Source organism: Scleropages formosus, chromosome 25, assembly GCF_900964775.1.
Source record: "Scleropages formosus chromosome 25, fSclFor1.1, whole genome shotgun sequence".
Taxonomy (NCBI): domain Eukaryota; kingdom Metazoa; phylum Chordata; class Actinopteri; order Osteoglossiformes; family Osteoglossidae; genus Scleropages; species Scleropages formosus.
The window spans coordinates 16,050,365-16,067,236 of record NC_041830.1 but is presented as its reverse complement, the minus strand read 5'-3'; the positions used below and the strand labels follow the sequence as shown (position 1 = coordinate 16,067,236).

At 49.4% G+C, this 16,872-nt stretch overlaps 2 protein-coding genes and 3 non-coding genes across 9 annotated transcripts in view; all 5 read left to right on the top strand.

The window, feature by feature from the left end:
• The first annotated feature begins 441 nt into the window (after positions 1-441).
• Positions 442-5,369, top strand: eif4a2 (eukaryotic translation initiation factor 4A2). Its single transcript, XM_018731446.1, has 11 exons — positions 442-520; positions 1,435-1,492; positions 1,579-1,711; positions 1,974-2,113; positions 2,521-2,689; positions 2,858-2,967; positions 3,348-3,491; positions 4,183-4,320; positions 4,435-4,524; positions 4,789-4,868; positions 4,961-5,369. The coding sequence occupies exons 1-11, from the start codon at positions 492-494 to the stop codon at positions 5,103-5,105; spliced, it is 1,236 nt and encodes a 411-aa protein (XP_018586962.1). The 5' UTR covers positions 442-491; the 3' UTR covers positions 5,106-5,369.
• Positions 2,729-2,796, top strand: LOC114909522 (small nucleolar RNA SNORD2). Its single transcript, XR_003797350.1, has one exon. It is a non-coding gene; the product is annotated as a small nucleolar RNA SNORD2 (small nucleolar RNA).
• Positions 3,089-3,266, top strand: LOC114909520 (small nucleolar RNA SNORA81). The gene has a single exon (XR_003797348.1). It is a non-coding gene; the product is annotated as a small nucleolar RNA SNORA81 (small nucleolar RNA).
• On the top strand, positions 3,546-3,716 carry LOC114909521 (small nucleolar RNA SNORA81). Its single transcript, XR_003797349.1, has one exon. It is a non-coding gene; the product is annotated as a small nucleolar RNA SNORA81 (small nucleolar RNA).
• Positions 5,370-7,321: 1,952 nt separating the features above from the next.
• The window catches only part of LOC108921627 (guanine nucleotide exchange factor DBS-like), a 54,567-nt gene continuing 45,016 nt past the window's right edge, over positions 7,322-16,872 (top strand). For 4 of the 5 annotated variants that reach the window (XM_018731170.2, XM_018731168.2, XM_018731171.2 and 1 more), the window contains exon 1: positions 7,322-7,387. In XM_018731170.2, the coding sequence (XP_018586686.2) occupies positions 7,336-7,387 (52 nt within the window). In that variant the 5' untranslated portion in view covers positions 7,322-7,335. Of the gene's footprint in view, positions 7,388-13,616; positions 13,959-16,872 lie in introns of those variants that run through there. The other variant, XM_018731169.2, reaches the window with a different exon arrangement.

Genomic DNA, 16,872 nt, shown 5'->3' with positions numbered 1-16,872 from the left:
AGAGACATAAACTCTTTAAAAACACTGAGCTGTTGGTGCTTTGTATAAGGACATTAAAGCGCTCTAAACTCTTTATTTCTGATATTGACCATGTTTGTAGGAACTATAGTCTGTACATGCTGTCCACAGAGCACAAAATTCTGCGTCTTCGCTACTTCCGGTGTCGCCTTACGCAGGGGCTTCAGGGAGACCCCGTAGAAGCCCGAAGTCCCTCTTTTTTTACTGCAATATCCCTCCGCTACGAAATGTAGTTTTGAAAAAAACGAATAAATTCCGATCAAAAATAGTAAACTAACGTGGCGATTATAGCCTCACACGAGTATATTAAAAACTCTGTTGCTCCGCTGGTATCGATATACGCAGAAGATGTACGCATTTTGAGAGTTCAGCGTAGTTTTCACGTGCCGGAAGCTGGAGTCCCGGTCGAATAAAACCGTGTGCGCCGTTAATTCACCTCCTTTTCAGTGGAGTGCTGAAGCTTCGTTCGGATCATGTCCAGCGGTTCTGCCGATTATAACAGGTATTTTGTGTAAAAAGGATTGTTAGTAATCAGTAAAGAGCTCTCGAGACGTGTAGTGTGTGCTTTTATAGTTTAAGAAGCCGATACAAATAGAGTTAACTAATATTTTTCTCTTATAAGCGCTAGGTGAGCTGATGGTGGTGCGGCCCAGCAGCTACAGTAGTAGCTGCCTACTGACATTTTTTTTCCCCCTTAAGTCTTAACCAGTATCCGTTTTAAAGCGTTATAAACACTTAGTATCGATTCTTTTGAGGTAAAGTTATTTTTATTTTATAGTATTATGCTATTATTCTAGGAATTTTGGCACTAAACCGGCGTTGTGGTAGGCCCCGCTTTCACGTCATCGTGTTCAGTTTAACAGTACACTGTACAGTCGTAACCAGCCCGTCGGGTAGTTGGTCAACTAACTATAACCTTTTAAAGCTAAGGTATATTATAGTATGTATTAATTACTAAAGGGTTCTCTCTCTGTGACACTGGGCCTTATTTTATTAAAATTGTATTAAGTCGAAACGTGTCTTGACGATATAGTTTAATAAATTTTCACTTTACCCAGCCTCTCTGCGTGCTGGTGAATCGATTTGCCGATTTCCCACAGCATTAGTCTATCATTAAGTCGTCTTTGGGTGGTATTTTGACTCCATTTCTCTCTGAAGCAAAACAAGCCCTCGTTAAAATAAAAAAAAAAAAATATACATGTAACATGCGGTACCCATTTTAGCAGGATATTGACTAGTTGGCATATCCAGGTCTAGATGTCTAAATGAAGCTCTGTGTTGGGCTCTTGCTCACTGTTTGCCCCTTAATGGTGCCCCCACAGTTCCACGTGGCAGAATTGTCCCATGCTGCGTGGGGTCTCCACTCCTCATCATAACTGCGCACACTGTCGTTTAACAAAATGTGTTTTCGGTCAGTTCTAGAGACCGAGACCATGGGGGCCCAGATGGGATGGAACCTGACGGTATCATTGAGGTGAGTATTGTGACCTAACGTACTTGCTGAGGCGGTAGCTTCTCGTCCACCCGATTTCCTAAACGGTTCCTTTTTAAATGTCGCAGAGCAATTGGAACGAGATTGTCGACAATTTTGATGACATGAACCTGAAGGAGACCCTTCTCCGGGGAATTTATGCGTATGGTTTTGAGAAACCCTCAGCAATTCAGCAGAGAGCAATCATTCCATGCATTAAAGGTATGATGCCCCACCATCTGCGTGTAAATTGAATGTATTCAACTATAGTGGCATGAGTTAGGTTGGGGTCTTAAGTTGGTGATTACTTTGATCTTGGGGAATGTATCAATTGTTGCATGGATAGTTCCACTTCAGTTCAATAAACTGGCCAAGGTTACTTTTACGAAAATGATGCAGTTTCTTTGATTTATTGTATTTTTCCCCAAAGTCAGTATGTAAGAGCTAAACTTCTTGACTTCCTCCCATTTGTTTGTCAATCTAGGCTATGATGTCATTGCTCAGGCCCAGTCAGGAACTGGCAAAACAGCCACATTTGCCATTTCAATTCTGCAGCAGCTGGAGATAGAGCAGAGAGAGACCCAGGCTCTGGTTCTGGCTCCTACCAGAGAGCTGGCCCAACAGGTATGCTGCACCTGAGGTCATGACATAAATAAAAATGCTTCAGACCAAGGCAGCATATTTGGATGATGTTCCGCAAAGGTATTTTTCTCTTTTTTTAATCAGCCTTTTGAGATTTAGCTTTAAATAGGCTTTTTTTCCTGGATTGTAGGATTTCTCTTGCTTTGCCTTGTGCTTGTAAGTTGCGATGGAGCTGTGAAGTGCTCTGTCCTCTTTCCAGCTAAAAAGAGGATGTTGACAATTTCACTGCCTTGGTCTGACTGACATGGATGCTTCACTGTGCATACTTTGTCACACGACAGCAGTCAAATTACCTGTTTGTGGTTAATTATTTAGAATTTTATTCTGAATGTTGATTGACTTAAACAATGCAAGAGTAACACTGGTAATGTTTTGATTTGATATTCTAGATTCAAAAAGTAATCCTGGCTCTGGGTGATTACATGGGTGCCACCTGCCATGCCTGCATTGGGGGCACCAATGTTCGAAATGAAATGCAGAAGCTGCAGGCGGAGGCTCCCCACATAGTCGTGGGCACGCCAGGGCGAGTGTTCGACATGCTAAACAGGCGATACTTGTGTGAGTGGCTTGCTGTGAAACTGATTTTGTTCTTGATAGTGGTGACATGATGCTTCAACATCTTTCGGGACTGATTTTAATGAGGACATCTCTACTTCTGATCACCCATGTGTCAATAGTATACTCGGTGTAGTCTTGGGAACCCGGCTGATAATGTCATTTATGCAGCTCCGAAGTGGATCAAGATGTTTGTCCTGGATGAGGCTGATGAAATGTTGAGTCGAGGGTTCAAGGATCAAATCTATGAAATTTTCCAGAAATTGAGCACAAATATTCAGGTGAGCTATAGGGTGTTTCTGATTAAGTCACTAAAACCTTTTGTTTGAATTGTAACAAGGCATCCATGTGTTTTATATAAAACTGCAAATGTGAAGTACATTTGACAAGTCATGTACTAACCTCTTCCATGTAAAGAACTATGCTAAAATTGTGAAAGCGGGGTTATCTTAGCTTTGGCAATAATGCTAGCATGGTATAAGGTGGAAGGAGAGTATTTGCACTGATCCGCAAATGAGATGAGGTCGGACCTCTTTCTTAATGTCCAGTGTTCTCTGTCTCAGGGTCCAGTGCCACATGCGATTGTCCAATCAGGGTGTGTACAAAGTGCTTGGTTACTGGGGAAAAATAAGCTCACCATTCTATTTCCTTGTCATCCCAGGTTGTTCTTCTCTCAGCTACAATGCCAGCTGATGTGTTGGAGGTGACCAAAAAATTCATGCGTGAACCAGTTCGTATCCTTGTGAAAAAGGAAGAACTTACCTTAGAAGGTATCAAGCAATTCTACATCAACGTGGAACGGGAGGTGAGTGAAGCTGCAGGGCTCATGTGGTAGCTGTCAGTGTGGCCATAAAGGTCTTCCTTCTTGCCAAAAGCACTCTGCTAAAATTGTGAAGTCTTGTGGCTAAGCAATGGTGCTAGTATGAGTACACCCAAGAAGGAGATGATCTGCACAGCATTGACAATGAGATGTGGACGGACCTCTTTCTTAATGTCCCGTGTCCTTGTCTTGAGATACTGTGCAACATGCTTTTGGCCCAAATTCAGAGGTTTTTTGGCTCTGACCTAATTTTTGTTCAGAGCTGGGAGACGAGACACAAAATGGAAAATTTCAACTCAAATTTGGATATTTAGCTGGCTAAGATTAAAATTAGTTATGCCAGCAGTTAACAGCTTACATTGTGGTTAAGCTTGTTGTGACAGTGGAGATGGTGCCTCTGCTGTTCTTTTGTTTTGGCAAGGTTCTCTGGTTATGCATTGTTTGCGCACTGGGATCTCATCCAGAAGCACTCTTCTGTAGAACCCCAAGAATTCCCAGGTTTCAGTGCATCCTTACTGGAAGGAATGTCTAGCCTCATGGCATTGTAGTGTCAAAGCAAGGAGAGGCCTGAACATCACAGTTGACCTGACTTCACTTGTGTAAACAATGCTGATTGTTTACTCTAACTGAACAGAGTAAACTATAGCTCTAATTGAAACCCCTTCTCCATCTTCAGGAATGGAAATTGGACACGCTTTGTGACTTGTACGAGACTTTGACAATCACCCAGGCGGTCATCTTCTTGAACACCCGGAGGAAAGTAGACTGGCTGACTGAGAAGATGCATGCCCGGGATTTCACTGTGTCTGCCCTGGTATGATCAGCTACTTAAAGCACTGCTCTGTGAACTTAAAATGATTCTTACCTGGTTCATGTGGTGGTGGTTTTGTTAAGGTTGTGTAAAGTTTCATACTGATTCTTTTCTCAGCACGGAGACATGGATCAGAAGGAGAGGGATGTGATCATGCGGGAGTTCAGATCAGGATCCAGCAGAGTGCTTATCACTACAGATTTGCTGGTGAGTTTGAACTGACATAATGGGGGGAGTGGTGGGTGTCCTGCTTTGGATTTCTGCAGGTTTTTTGTAGGAAAGAATCTTCTTTTAAAGATAACCAAAATGAGCACATCACTAATTATGCTGGAATTATGGAGCCTTCAGGTCATTTTGGTTTTCCCTGAACTTCAGTTTGCCAAAATGCTTACATGGAAGTTTTAATGTGGCTACTGCAATACCTGACCCTTCTTTTGGTGAGCGGTTAATCTTTTTTTGTTTGGTTGCTAGGCCCGTGGCATTGATGTCCAGCAGGTGTCCTTGGTGATAAACTACGACCTTCCCACAAATCGGGAAAATTACATCCATAGGTAAGGTGGCCTGTGATGCCATATTGCTCTTCTGCTAAACTTATCAGTACATCCCCCCAACTGAATAACTTCTGCTTTGTTACTCTTGTCAGAATTGGGCGTGGCGGCCGTTTCGGCAGGAAAGGAGTTGCTATCAACTTTGTCACAGAGGAGGACAAGAGGATCCTTCGAGACATCGAGACCTTTTACAATACGACTGTTGAGGAGATGCCCATGAATGTGGCTGACCTGATTTAAAGCCCTGGGATGAGATTTACTTCATGCGGTGCTCGCACTTGCTGAATAAATGCGTGCATTTTGCTTTTATTGGAAAACATTGAATCTTCTCTATGCTGAGAGCAGATCAGAGTACAGATACGATAAGTGTGGTGAAGTGGGTCTGTCTGTGGACTTGACCTTCCCACCTGTATGGCTGCTGGGTTGGAATTCAAAGACATGGGCTCTTTTTGCTCTTTCCTTATCAAACATTTTCTTCCTAGTTCAATAAAGATGCGTGTGTTAGATGTTCTCTACCGTTTAATAATTTACTTGTGGACTAAAAGATATAAGTGCTGTATTAAGTCTGCCAATTATGTAAAGCTAACCTATTTGCAGTTACACTTTGGGTCAGATGCAATTGCCTTCCAAATTAAAGCACTTTCTAGTTCATTTTGTGGAATGTATTAATTTTAATATTTATTTAATCATGTGTTTTATATGAACTTTCAATGTGGGCCATAACATGAACAAAGTATTTAGTCAAATTATTTGTGTTTGACCCGTTTCAGAATAAAGAATATATGGTACCTATTGTGGGTTTTATTTCTCCTCCCCACCCTTCCTTTGGACTCATTTCCTGAGAAGTGGAGTTGATAGTTGTTAGCAGAGTAAAGCAAAGTTACAGTACTTGTATCTTGAGGTCTGACTGTAATAACAGCTGCATGTTTGGCATATGAGCTGCTTGATGTGTCATTGTATGTTTCATGGCGCCAGTCAAGTTGTCATTGCGATCGCTTGTACAGCTTTATGTGAGTGCCTGGGGGGGGGTGGGCGTATGCTCTCATGCCATGGGTTCTACCTGTTGGCCTGTCGCCTGAGCTCTTGCTGCTGGCCCGAAGACACTATATTAAAGCACGTGCATGAATGATCATGTCACACAAACATGCTAAGGACTCCGTTTCATGGTGCCACGTTCCTGCACACCAGGCTTTTAGAGATGTGTTCAGGATGGCAGCCGAAACCCTGCCTACTGGGACAGCGGTGAATATTAAGAGAATGAGCACCTGTAAGACAATGAGGGAGGAAGGAGGACTTTACTTGTACATGGACTGTAATTATGAAATATGAAAATTCAGAGGGCCTTTTCATCTATTGTCCATCATTGCAAGGGTGTGATGCAGGAAACACACTCCCATGCAGTCTAAGGATAAATCAGACCAGTTCACCTGAAACTCATGACTGTGGGAGGAAACCAGAGCACCGGGAGGACACTGACATGAATAGAGGGAGGCTGCGCGCGCACAGCTGCATTGGCACCAGCTTTACCTGCTGAGCTACTCAGCCTAGCCTTGTTTCTGACAAAAATGAAAATGTTTGTTTTTGCCAGTATTTTGAGTACGAGTTTGAAGCAGCACCTTTCCGCTGCTGCGCGCTGGGAGTCGACAGAAAAAAGCGGGTTCGCCGATGGAGCACGATGCCGGGGTTTGGTGAAGCTCTTGTGCAAACGCTCGGATATTACGGTTTCATCAGCTGCCCTTCCTGCTGACTTCCTGCTCCCAGCGCCGGCTGGTGATAAACAAGGTAACGGCCTTCGTGTACCACGTTCTGAGGGCTGCTAGGAGCTCGCCAACCCTGGGTGTCCCGGGAATCTCCAGAACCTGGACCAGTTATGTCCAAAACATCGCTTGGAAAAGATAAAGATAGTGACTTACTTTGTAATTACCCTGCTGCATAAAAGGGTAAATCAGTGTCAAGTCGGTTATCTAACACAGTAAGTCCCTATGGATGAAGATGATTAGAGGTCACTCATCATGTCCTCCACCTGCTCCTGGTGGCCCGGAGCCACACGTGGGATGATCACCTGCAGGCCGACAGGTGACTTCCACACAGACAGGTGAAAATGAGGTATATCACACAGGTCTCTGTCTCTGTCCCTCTGGGTGTGGCTACCTCGGGGGGGTGGGGGGGTGTTCCGGGTATAAGGAAGCGAAACCACCATGTCACCTGAACTGGGCTGCGGGTGCGAGCGTGATCATAGTCGTCATTATTATCTGCTGTCACCTGGTTGCTGTTTCCAAGGTAACCGCTGCGGGTTCTTTAAACGCCCCCCCCCCGAACATTAAAGCGCCGATCCGTTTTGGATAACGAGGGGGAGGGTCCGTGGGCGTGGCTTTATACCGGCGCACGGTGCAGGAGGGGAGGACGGACGTGGTCGTATGTATGTGTGTGTGCGCGCGCGCGCGCACGCTCTTCCGGCTGCAGGCGCGAGATGTCCGCGCCGGAGCTGCTGCGGTGTGTGAACCGCGTCGTCGCACGAGCCGGTGAGTGTTCGCTGCTCGCGCGCGAGTGTGTGAGAGAGAGTGTGCGCCGGAGTGAGCGCGCCTGCAGTGGGGGCGGGGCTGTGCCCTCTGCGGCGTGAGCTGCGCTCAACCGCGCGAGAAGTTTAATTCTGTGTTGCGTCTTGATTTGTGTGTGTGTGTGAGATGTACGGCGAGATGGAGCCCCTTAATATCCAAGATAATGTGAGAAATCGGAAATATATATTTCGGTATACTATACTATATAGATATACGTGAAAAGTCACGCGTGTAGTGGGTACAAGGGCATCGTGGTGGTGGTGGTAGAGTAATGCAGTAAATGTCACGTGGTCACTGACAGTAGGTGCAGATCATCATGTACAAAACATGGTGTATCATGTCGATGAGCTCATGGTACAGCAGCAGAACATGAAGAGTAAGACCAGAACATGGTAAACAAGAGTAAATGGAGGTTTCTTTCCAGGCTGTCGCTCCTCCAGAGGGTGTGTGTGTGTGTGTGTGTGTGTGTGTGTGTTTGTCCTTCTGCTCCTTCCAGGAGATGTAGGTCATGCGTTCCGGCCACGCCGAGGAGGAGCCGCACACTGCCGGGCCTGCACTGCAGATGTGCTGCGAGGACATGACATGTGGGCTGTTGCCATAGCGACGGATAACGGATGCCGCCGACTCACAGGCGCAGCGGTACCGCAGGCTGGGGACACACGCACTTTCCGCACTGAGCGCAGGCCTTTCGGGTAGCCCTGGGCTTCTGCTGGAGGGACAAGTCTGCGTGCGTGCGTGTGTTCGGGTCGCCCGGAGGTCGGCGAGCGGCGGTCAGGAGAGGTCGGCTGGCGTGCGGTTTGATCGCAGGAGCCTCCGTGCGGATGAGCGGTTGAGGGTCCGGCGTGCGGCGCTGGAGAGTGATGCTGGAGTGATCATGTTCACGAGAAGTGGACGGCGAGATGCTCTAGACAGTTCGGGTGCCACAGAAGCGCCGCGTCTCCATGTTGATCCGTGTCTCTCCGTCGTCCTCCTGCAGCTCCCGTGTTTCGAACCTGCGCTCTCTCTCGGACCCGTTCGGCCGCTCGCGAAACACGCGGACGTCGTGGTGTCAGTCATCCCGCCGTCTCTGAGCGGCGGCACAGGTGACACCTGGACACCAGAGACCGCAAGGTGGACCGTGCTGCCGTCGCGTCCCCTTCGTACCCGGACGCACGGAGCCGAATGCCTCCCGAGAAGCGTTTCCGCATATGCCGTATATATTGACACCCTGACTGTAGTAAAGCGCACAGTGAGCGGTCATGTGAGGCTCCCAGCTGCGAGGATCTGGCCCTAATTTCGCTAAGAGGATTAGCTTAGCGACAGCGCCGTGTGCTGCCTCTGGAATTGTGGGAAAATGGTTTTCAGGGGGACTGAGGTTTGCAGGCCGGCATCGAGCGGAGTGTGTTAAAGGGAGCGAGAGACACGGCGCCGTCCCCTGGTACACGGTGGATTGGGGCATGACTGTGGAAATAATAATGGGAGGAAACCAGAGCACCCGGAGGAAACCCACGCAGACACAGGGAGAACATGCAAACTCCACGCAGGGGATCGAACCCATGTCCTCCCGCACCACCCACACGCTGTGAGACAGCAGCGCTACTTGCTGTGCCGCCGTGCCGCCCCATATTTACATATTTATATATTTACTGTGTCACATTAGGGTAGGTGCCGTGATCAAGGGTTCTGCGGCGGGAGGGGGGGATTCGAACCTGGGACCTTCGAGTACGATTTGGCTTCCCAGGCAGTGTGGTGCAGTTGGAGCTGTTGCTCAGTAGGTGGCAGGCCAGACCACGGTGTCAAAGGAGGGTGGGCTCGCCGGACAGAGTACTTTACCGCACCGGGGGGGGGGTTGAACTGTCTGTGGTTGTTTTAAGGATTTGCCAGTTTAGTTGTAGCAGCTTTGGGGGGCAGTGGGACTGAGGTGTGAAAACATGATGATGATGATGATGATGATGATTATTAGTGGATTTTAAGTCTTTCCATTACTACATGGGTGCATTATTATTATTATTATTATTATTATTATTATTATTATTAATGTCACATTTCTGAATGGGGCATTTCCATAAAAGGCAGCAGTGTAGGAAGAGCCCCGTTCATATTTCTGTAGTTTACATTTTACTGCTTCACCTTTCAGATTATGATTATTAGTCATTATTTATTATTTTTCAATATTATTATCACTATTATTTATCTAACACTTTTCTCCAAAGCCACTTACAGTATTAATCTGCTTGCTCATTTGCCCATTGATACAGCAGGGCGATTTTGACTCTATCAACCGAGGGTAAGAACCTTGATCAAGGACACTGCTGCAGGAGGTAGGAACTGAACCTGCAACCTATGGATCCAAGGGCAGCAGCTCCAATCACTGCACCCCCTGGTGTCCTCTAATAGTAATTGGTAACATCCCCACCGGTGCGGCCTGTATGTGCAGTATTTCCAGTCTCTGCTTCTTATCCACTGACTGACGCTCATTGCTTTACTCTTGTGGTTTTTACCGCGTTTTCCTTTTTTTTGTATGGTTGTTTCTGCTTTCGAACCCCTTGCGCCGTTCCGCATTTGCACTGTATAAACAATGGTGTGAACTCCCACTTATTTTCCCTCTTTATTTGTCTTGTGCAGAACTCTGTATTCTGTACCCGGGTGTCGTTGCAGAAATTCGGTTTCGTTACACAGCGGGGTTCCGTCCCAATGACCTTGTCATGAGTCGCAAACCCCCTTTGTACCGTATTACAGTATATGAACCACAAAGATATACAACACATCACTCATGCATCTTATTGTTTATATAATAGGGCTTTCTTATATTTTTTTTTTCCCCAGTTTTCACACATTATTCCTGTTAAAATACTACTAATATTAATAATATCTGCTTTTTCTTTTTCACTTGCTAGTCCTTGTAAATTAAAAACACTCAACAAATGATTTTGTAAACAAAATGCAGTCGATGATAGACACCAAAACAGTCAGTCGCTCACTCACACACGCTGCTTGGACAGATTTACCCATTTATATACCTGGGTCATTTTTACTGTATCACTTAAGGGAGCGGGGATTCGAACCTGGCTCCTTTCCCCTAACCCGCCCCATTTCAGCCAGACTCTCCAGAACCTTCTGCCCCCACCCCCCACGTCACGTCCGGCTGTTTCGATCGTTTGGCCGCGTGACCCTCGGCCCGCAGCGCTTACGTGAGGAAGCCGGAGGCCTCATTGGCGCGGGGCCGAGGAAAAGCTTACTTCTGTTTAAGAAGCGAGGTCAAAGGTCAGCGGGAGCTGCGGGGGAGAAGGGGTGAGTGGGTGGGGGGGACAGCTTCTGCTGGAATTTTAACTGTCGGCATGATTTTGTGTGTGTGTGTGCGCGCGCGTGTTCTGCGGAACTGGGTGGGAAGGGAAGTGGCCCATTGTTGAGGGCCGGCAGGACGTGTGGGCGGGGCCTGTATTCCATTAACATAAACCGAGGGGTTCCGCCAAACCTGGGACCGTGGCCTGCGGGAGATGTGGGTGCACGCGCGCACACACAGAGTCAACTTTTTATACCTCATTTAACCCCTTTTCCCTTGCCAGCAGGAGGCATAGTGGTTACAGCTGCTGCCCTGCGCTTGAAGGACACAGGTTCGAATCCCACCTGTGCTGTCGCACCTTGAGCCGGTGGAGTAAGTGATCAACAACCGAATGGGCAGTTTCCGGAAGCGCTGAGCTCCGCTGCACAAAGAGCTTTGAGCGGATTAATGCTTCACGGAATCGGGTTAAAAACGACCTGTTTTCGGAAAGCGACGCCGGAGCGCAGGAACCGGGGGCGAAACGCTTTCTCGGCCTTTCCGTTCCTCCGCGAAACACTTTTGCTCCCGGCTCCTTCCGCGGATCGTCTTCCTTCACCGGAGTCGTACCCTTCCTGCGCGTGCCGCCGAGAACGGCCCCTGGTTCCGCACCCTCGCGGCGCAGGAGTGCGGAGCCGCCTCGGTTCGACTCGCCTCCGCGGCGTTTACAGCTGCTGCGCGGTGTTCCTCGGTGTCCGCGATCCGTCACAGTTACATTTATCTGATACTTTTCCCCGAGCAACTTACAATCATTTACCCATTTATACAGCAGGGGAAATTCACTGGAGCAATGTAGGGTAAGTGCCTTGCTCGAGGGTACTACAGCTGGAGGTGGGATTCAAACCTGCGACCTTTGGGTCCATTGGCAGCAGCTCTAAACACCACGCTACCAAGTGCCCCACCCCTGTCACAAGACGAGGGATGTTACGCGTGCTGAGGGGATGAGCCGTTCGGCAGTCGGCTTTGGAGTCTGAGGGAAGTTACGTCTCTTTATTTTGAGGCCTTTTAATTTCAGCGTAGCGTAAAGTTAATGAAATGTTAATGTACAAACATTATTTCTCATTCAACCATCTCCATGGCTGTTACAGAACCTCACCGATCGATCAGTCCGTGGCGGGACACCCGGATGTCCCTGGATGTCAGGACTGTTGCGATTGTGACGTAGTATCGAAAGCGACTTGAGTTACGAACGCAACGAGTTATGAACGAACGCCCTTCCGGCTCCTGTTGCATTTCTAGGTTTTGGTTCTGGAGTGGCTGGAAAACACAGGAAACGGGACGTATTTAAACTGCACCCCGCTCTTGGTCTTGACCCCCCCAGCCAGCTTCTTGGTGTCCAAACCAAGACCCAGAGCAACACTTGGAGACAGTGAGCTGGGGACGTAGCACCGGACCCAAAGACAGACCCCTCCCTCCCTTCCCGCGTGGACCCGGCACAAGGTGCGTGCCGTCGCTCCCTTCTCGACTCCGCGGGGGTCAGAGGACCCCCCCCCCCCCCCCCCCAGCAAGAGCCGGCTTCAGACCCACAGTGGGACGTGTCCCGCCCGACACGGCGAGGCCTCCTGTCCACATCCGGCCGACTTCCTGCACGTCACCGCGAGACGAGACAACAAAGCGAAGCGCGACTCCGAAGCGCCTTGGCATGAATGCTGTGGCGCTGGGGCGCGACGAGGGGCTGATGGGAAATGGGACGCGTGGGGGTGGGCGGCTTGGGCGCACGCAACGCAGTTGGGGGGGGGGGGGGGGGAGCGCCTCTGATGTCGCTCTTCCTGTTTTCCTTTCTGGGGACTCGTGGGGGTCACAGTGACACACATGGCCTCCTTGTGTAGGGAGGATCACGCTTATATCACAGGCTCTTCAACGAATGAAGCTGTCATTCCAGGGTTCGATGGCAGTGGCGCCACTCAGACTCCCGCTATGAATATGAATATGAATATATGAACGTAGTAACTTGACCTTGGAGCTGCTCTTGGTGCCATAAATGGTTGAGCGGAGTGACGGCGTTCGCGCTCATGGACTGAAGTGGAAACGGGGAGCAGCGAAAAAACCTGCGGTTTTCTGTGTGAAACAAGAAATATGTGATGAATATGAATTATTACTAATTGTTACAGCTACAGTACCTCTGTGAACATTTTTACCATGGACTTTTAAGCACTGAACATAGCTTGTCATGTGCAAGCAAGTACTTAGTTATGTTTACTGCCTTTTTAATACTAGGTTTTAAATTATTATGGTTAATATTTAGTAATATTATTAATTCCCCCCCATGGTGCCTTGTTCTGCTGGTCAGGGTGGGGGAGAAATTAATAACAATTGTCGTATATGGACCTACAGCAATGTACCCATTTACACAGCAGGGTAATCTTTACTCTCTCAGTGCAGGGTAAGGGGGCTGCACCAGGAGGTGGGATTCGAACCTGTGACCTCCCGGTCAAGAGGCAGCAGCTCTAAGCACTGCCCCCCCCCCGTTCTCCACTCTGCACCTCAATGTTCAAATCTCACATTATTATGATTAAAAATGGCACATAATGAATATTTTCCCGCCAGCCACTGTGCGAGGTGCCCTGTGCTGCCCTGCAGGGGGCGCCATTCCCCCTCACTGTCACGGGTTTGAATCCCACCTCTTGCTCGAGTGCCCTTGATGAAGGTACTGACCCTGTCAAGTGTGTTTCTCACTCTTGCCCCCCCCCCCCCCCAGTGTGATTGTAACAGTAGGGCTAATACGAGGTCCCAAGTCCTTCCTTTTTCTCTCCTTCTCCGTGTTGTTTTCTTCGCTCGGACGCAGCGGGAAGGAAGGAGAGGGGCCTCGAACCCGGGTCGGCCCCCTCGCGGGGTGGGGCGGTGGGAGGAGGCGAGGGTCCGCGCGCGCCGTCCGCACACGTGGTGCGAATTCGCGGGAGCGTGCGAGGGTGGCGGGTTCCCGGGGCGGGCGCAGCTCTGGGGGAGACGGGTTCGAGCCGAGCGCCTGCCATTGGTGGAGCTTCTCTCGCGCGCTGCTGCACAAAGTGTGAGGCTGGAAAAAGTGACCGTGGGTTCGCGGCTCGGCGCAAAAAATGTGTGTGCGGCGCAGCTGGGCTTGGTAGAGGGACGCGTACACACACACACACACACGCGGATGGTCGCGTCCCTGGAGGGGGTGTCTGCTGCCGCCCCTGGCTTCCTGAGCTGCTGAACTCTGGACCGCTAAACCCGACCGTCCTGCTGCCATCATCATGAGGAGGACTGGACCGGTCATAGGTACGAGACCACCTGCGTGTGTGTGTGAGCGATAGAGAGAAAGCCAGTGTGTCCATCACGCGTGTGTTTCTCGTGTTGCATCTGTTTGTGTGCGAAGGAGTACGACAGTGTGTTTGTATGCGTCTGCGCACATGCCTGGTTTTGTGAGCCTCTGTGTTTTGTCTTTCTGTGTTGTTGAAGACACATTTGGGTGCTGTTTCTCTCCTTATGTCTCTGCCTCTCACACACACACGGGCACGCACACACACACACACAAGCCGGGGAGGAATTAACCAGGAATGCAGGAACAGAGGAAATTCTCTGCTGAGGTTTTCTTCTGAAACTCGGTGTGTGTGAATCCCCAGTTCAGTCTGTTAGTCATTAACAGCTTTTTGTTTACAGTAAAAAAAAAAAAAAAAATTTGAGAAAAAAGAAAAACAAGTTTTTTTCTATTTAAAAAAATTCAGACGGAACATAAATTGAACTCGACGCTGTGTGTGTTATGGGGGGTTTGACCACACAAAAGAAATGGAAAAGCGGAGAAATCTGTTCAGTAGATCTAAATATAGCATCAGTGCAAAATAACACACACGCACACACACACAGACGCGCGCGCGCGTTTCCCACTGTGGCTGTTTGTGCTCTATGTATGTGGGATGTTTCGCAAGTCCTATAATGAAGTGAATGTAAGTTTTGAATTTTTCACTTCCTCTTGCCACTTTGTGACTGGTTTCCATGGCAACGGCGCCGCTGGCCAACATTGTGATTGAACCGCGAGACAAAAGGGTCGTTGTCCGCAAAAGTCACCCTTGAAGTTCTCCTAATCCTTCCCGACGCCTCACCGCTCCTTGGTCCTGGCTGTGTGAGCGTGGGCTGACTGGTGTGTTCCGGAAAACGCGTGTAGTTGCGTGTAGTGGCGTGTAGAGGCGTGTTCTTGCAGAGCGAACGTGTGTCTGGTCCTCCTTGGTCTCTTTCAGCACAGCCAGTAAAACTTCAGATGGAATTTGGGTCCCATCCTGCTCTGGAGCTTCAGGTGGACCATCTGCTGCAGAGAGAAGTGATGGAAAAACAGCCTGGAGACACCCTGGGGGGGGAGGGGTTGGGGGGTGTTCCCTCTGGGCCCTCATTTTTCCTGCTGCTCCTTATTTATGTTCCACTGGATGCCCTTCAACACGTAGCGGAGGTGCCGCTTTACACCTTCCGGGCTGTAGGTTCGGACGCGGGTTTGAATCCCGGTCATTTTGTGCGTGGTTTGCATCATCTCCCCGTGTTTTGTTGGGTTCTTCCAAGTGCTCTGGTTTCCGCCCACGGTCGAAAGACATGTATTTCAGGATGACTGGCGACACTAAATTGCCCTCGGTGTGTGTGTCATTGCCCAACGTCCACAGTGTAAACTCCCTCGCAGTGCATGCCTCCAGGATAGGCTCTGGACCATGGGGACCCTGCAGTAGACGCGCAGGGATGGATGGATGGATGGTCCTTAATGGCTTTGAAACTCTGCCACTAATCATGCAGAATCCAGATGTGTCCAAATGCATCTAAACATCTGTTGTTCCGCCCCACTAAATCACAAGAAGTGGGCAGCAGGTGGCGCTCTGGTTAGAGCCATTCAGTCACCCCTCAGTGGAAGGACCTGGGTTTGAATCCCACCTCCCGCTTGAGTATCTGTGATGAAGGTACTGACCCTGAATCGATACAGGAAAATTTACCCTGCTGTAAAGCTGGGTAAATCGGTGTAAGTAGCTCAGTGTACAAACCTCTGTGAGTAGGAGATCCATCCATCCGTCCGTCCGTCCATCTGTCCATCCATCCATACCTCCTGTTTCGATAGCCACGCATCCTGAGCAGGGTCGTGGTGAACCGGAGCCTATCCCGGAAGTGCTGGACGCGAGTCTGGGGAGGGGTACACCCTGGACGGGATGCCAGAGTAAGCAGGAGCCATTTGAGTAAAACGTGGTAAAGTGGTGACGCTCCGCTCTCGAAGTGGCTCAGGGCCGTACAAGGGCGCCTTGTCCAAGCGAAGGTCCCCTTTGGTCCCGACGGCGGCGGCTAAGGGTTAGCGTGCGAGCGCCTGTGGCCGAAGGGCCCGAGCGCCGGCGGGTTGTGGGCTCTCGCCCGCGACCGACAGAGGTGGCTTTGTGCTTCTCCGTCACGTGAACGTGATGTTTCCTCGTCCCGTCAGGCTCCCCTCGGCACCTCAAAGCGGAGTGAAAACAGAAATATTGGTGAAAACACAGCAGCTTTCACGAGGTTCACCCGGCAGCTGCTCCAGCTGTCACGCACCCTCCTCACATCTGGACTAGTGTTTCCCAGCGCCGCTGCGTCCCGTGAGCGTGTTCGGGTCCCCGCCTCGGCTGTGAAGTCGACGCGCGGGATGTCGCTTCCGGAATGTTCCTGCGATGCGATGCGATGCAGTTGGAGCTCCGCTGACGTACTGCTGCAGAAATACCGCGTTATACATTAGCTGCGTCTCTTTTATATCCAGAAGCGGCCGTTGCCCGGGTAACGTCGGGGTCGGGGTTCGAACCGCTTCGCTTAAGCAGCTGTGAAATGACAATATGTAGCTTCTTTCGAATAAACTTGAGATAAAGTAAAATAAAAACAGGCACCAGAGATGCAACATTAATTAGAAACATTAATATTAATAAATACTCATACTTTTATAAAGAGTCCGTTCAGTCCCACGCGTGAGCGTTACCGAACAAGGGCCACGGGTGTTAAAGTGCGCTGCTCTTGACCACGTACGACCTTAACCGCACAGTGACCGTATTCTTAATGCGATTATTCTTGCTGCTATTCATTGTTACAGTGGGGTCATGTTTACTGCATCAGTTCAGGGTAAATTCCTATACGGCAGGAGGAGGGATTCGAACCCACGCCTTCTGGTGGGCCCAAGCACTGCTCCCTCCACCTGCTCCATCTCCCGCACCTTCAA